Source organism: Sprattus sprattus (genome assembly GCF_963457725.1).
Source record: "Sprattus sprattus genome assembly, chromosome: 1".
NCBI lineage: Eukaryota > Metazoa > Chordata > Actinopteri > Clupeiformes > Clupeidae > Sprattus > Sprattus sprattus.
This window is the reverse complement of record NC_137920.1, coordinates 33,982,092-33,985,752: the sequence shown is the minus strand read 5'-3', so window position 1 is coordinate 33,985,752 and position 3,661 is coordinate 33,982,092. Positions and strand designations below refer to the sequence as shown.

The following is a 3,661-nucleotide window of genomic DNA, read 5'->3' as shown; positions in this document are numbered from 1 at the left end:
TACCCAAGTTTATGTGTCAGGTACATCAGGTTTGTTTGTTGACTACATAAAAAGCCCTTTAAATAAAACAATACCCCCATCCAACCCCCTTATACAGCCAGAATACATGTTATGCGACTATGAAGAAATACGAGATCACAATAAAATCTCACTGAGTGACCTACATTTAGAAAGAGATATCCTTCTGGTGTTTTATGGCTTAATATTATATATATTATATATTATATATGTACTTATATTATTATATAAGTACATATTGTTGTTATCTATAACATTTGTACAGGACATTGAGAACATATCATGTTAATTTTGTGTTTACCCAGTTGTACCCATTAAATTAGGAAAAGTCATTAAATATGAAGCAAAACAAATTATGTCAATCATTTATTAAGAGACGTCAATCATTGAATGGGGTATAATTGACCCCAAACATAATAGGAGGGTTAAGGCACTGACGATGAGCCTCTAAAAGAAGCCCACAGATGGCTGATGCTGTCGGTCTCCTCAGTTGATGCTCATGCTGTTGATCCTGCCCGCTCCCACATAATGGATGTGGTTGAACCTAAAAGCCCCAAAGCGATTGGGGAAGGTAACCGGCGTGCCATTAGGGAGCTCGATTTCAAACTGCTTGTCGGTGAAGGTGAAGCCGACCTTGAACATGAATAAAAAAGTGGAAAGGTTTTTAACATGATGAGCATATTATTATTTAGATAGTATACTTTGGCTATTATTCAGATTCATGTATGTAACCTGTTCAGCATAGCAAGAGGAAAACATTAGTATGTAAATATATTACTATGTTGTCACTATTCTTGTTCTTGTTATTATCTCTGGTTTTGAATTCTCTTTTACTAAATATCCCAGTCCTACCAGAGGCAATCTGAAACATAAACAGCTTCATATGCAATTTGGAATACATTTTTCAGACTTAATGGCCTGATTTGGGGAGAAACATCATAACTGGACGGAGCTCAACTACATTTTTTAAGAATTTGTGATACAAGCAGATCGACAAAACCATTACATTGGCAGACGCTCAAAAGGCCACTTGGGAGCCAACACCCAAAAAACAAAGGAACTCAACAGGCACAAACATTTTGAAGATCTCCACTGACAATGTCCTGACGAATGCATTCCTAGTGTGGTAAGGCAACAGTTGGCATGGCAACAGTTCTGCGACTGATGAAGAGGCTTTGCAGAGTCATCAACACAACCCAGAAGATTACCGACACACATCTGCCTGCTCTGAAAGACCTCTACAGCTCCCAGAAGGATATGTTATGTTCACATAATATTGAGTATCTTAATCATACCATAGGTGCTGGAAAAGAAGTCACTTTTTAAAGGCTCTCAAGCACCTTTCATATGGAAGCTAGAAATAATATAGTCTGACCATATGATATTTGTACCTTATCCCACTGACCGAAAATACGTATGGGACAGTAATTTAGCGATCACTTAGCCTCTTTATGCAAACGCTCCTGGGTTGTAGTGAAGCAGGTAAACGCATGAAAGGGGGAGGTTGGTTTTTCTCAGGGTGGTGTGTTGAATGGAGAAGCGGTGGCAAGTTAAGTTTAAACTTAAATACGACTTAGACAGCTAAATGCCAGTTTTGTAATAACGATCTTTTGTTTATATGTAGGACTATGTTCATTGAAATACATTCCACCTACTGCATTCTCTGGATAGATCCACAAAGCAAGATAAAGGACTACAGGAATACGGAGGACCTTATTCAGCTCGGGATCTTGTGAGAAAGGCGGTATTTTGTTCCTGCTTTTTTTTTTACACTGCAATGCACTACTATTTTTGATTTTGAAGAGGACTGTTTTCCTTCTTGGAACAACGTTTACCAACGGTATTTTGGACTTATTCTAAAGGCAATCGAGGAAGCAGGCCGGTGTTGTACCCGATTCAGCACTGGCGAGACTCTGGTTCACGTTTGGAGTTGATAACAAATACGGATCATTTTTTGTTATATACATATCACACACGGAATAACGAACGAACGAACAAAGACTGTATATGTTCTGTATTATTTCTAAGCTAATGTGTCTGTTGTGTTTATTTAGCCTTTTTAATACAGCTCTCCTGATACAATAATAACATCGAAATGTGACGACTTTCTGTTTGATTTAAATAGAATTTGTTATAGATACATGTCATATAGAAGATGGAGAAGTTCTCCAGAAGGGTACAACGTACGAACGAACAAAGACTGTATATGTTCTGTATTATTTCTAAGCTAATGTGTCTGTTGTGTTTATTTAGCCTTTTTAATACAGCTCTCCTGATAAAATAATAACATCGAAATGTGACGACTTTCTGTTTGATTTAAATATAATTTGTTATAGATACATGTCATATGTAGAAGATGGAGAAGTTCTCCAGAAGGGTACAACGTTTAAACAAACATCTAGCCCATATTTTCTTAAAATAACTGTGTGCTACATTAGAACTTCTCCAAACTCGATACTCGATGTTTCTGGACGGGATCCAGCAGTCATTTCCTGTTTTTTTTTTTTGGGGGGGGGGGGGGGGGGCTTTTCAGGTTGCTGTCATGAGTTTGAGTATGCTTAACTATGCCCCTCACCTTGAACTCCTGATGGGGATGGAATTTGTAAACGAAATTCAGGACCTCCTCAACACCCCAGATGCCATCTTTCTTGGAGTTGAGCACAATGCTCTGAGTATCACTTTGATCATTGAACCGAGGATTGAAGTGCAGAGCTATGTTGTTCTCGTCATAGCCGATGTTGATGGAGAACCTGGAAGGTGAGACCGAGAAAGAGGGTGATGGAAAGAGAGACTTGTATGTGGGTAGAAGTTTACCAGAACACGTGTTAGATCTGTGTTTAATTATATGCTTTAAGTGCATTCCACAGTTCTAAAACAATACACTTGTCAGATTCTACCCAACAATTGGATCTCATTGTCCTCTGGATGTCAATCAGGAGCACAGAAGGGTCGGGAGAAATTTGATTGGTTTAGTTCAAATATCAACAGCTTTTCGGCAAAATCACGGAGTGTAGCTTTAAGGAACATCTTAAGGAATTTCCAGTAAGGAACTTCCCTTATTCAATATGGGCCACTGTGATTGAAGAGGGCACTTAAGAGTATCATGTGTTTTAGTAAGCTTACCCATTGTCTGCTGGGGACTTGCCAGTGACCACCAGCTTCTGCGGAGTCTTGAAGGTCCAGTTCTTCACAATCAGCATCTTTGTGAGTTTTAAAAGCCTTGAAAATAAATTTGTGGCAGTTTATTACAATAACAATGTAAAAATGTTAAATGAATGTAAAAATGTCAGTGGATATGTGATTCTGTGATGTAGGTACTGCCAATTAGAAGGGTTAACTGGAGAAGAGCGGAAGGGATTAGGTGTGTGGAGACGCAGGCTTGTAACTGTCTGGGATATTTCAGTTGAGTTTAAGAATTGAAAAGGATACAGTAAAGCTAAAGTGGAATGCAATCGAAAAAGCATTATTAAGGATGCTTTAGTGAACTGTTTCTTCTGTGAACACATTGATAAACAGAGGATTCAGAAAGACAGCTTGGAGAGAAATTTCACCTTCCATATGGATACGCCGCTCCTGCCTTTGTCTCACCCTACTATTATATTGACCTCATATGGGACTGTGTTAAAGAATTTTCTTTTTGTGA

At 38.4% G+C, this 3,661-nt stretch overlaps 1 protein-coding gene across 1 annotated transcript; it reads right to left on the bottom strand.

Moving 5' to 3' along the window:
• Nucleotides 1-504: 504 nt before the first annotated feature.
• Nucleotides 505-3,218, bottom strand: LOC308369332 (beta-galactoside-binding lectin-like; the record flags this gene model as incomplete). The annotated part of the gene is made up of 3 exons (XM_080843731.1): nt 505-651; nt 2,594-2,768; nt 3,142-3,218. The coding sequence occupies 3 exons, from the start codon at nt 3,216-3,218 to the stop codon at nt 505-507; spliced, it is 399 nt and encodes a 132-aa protein (XP_080699857.1).
• Nucleotides 3,219-3,661: the final 443 nt, after the last annotated feature.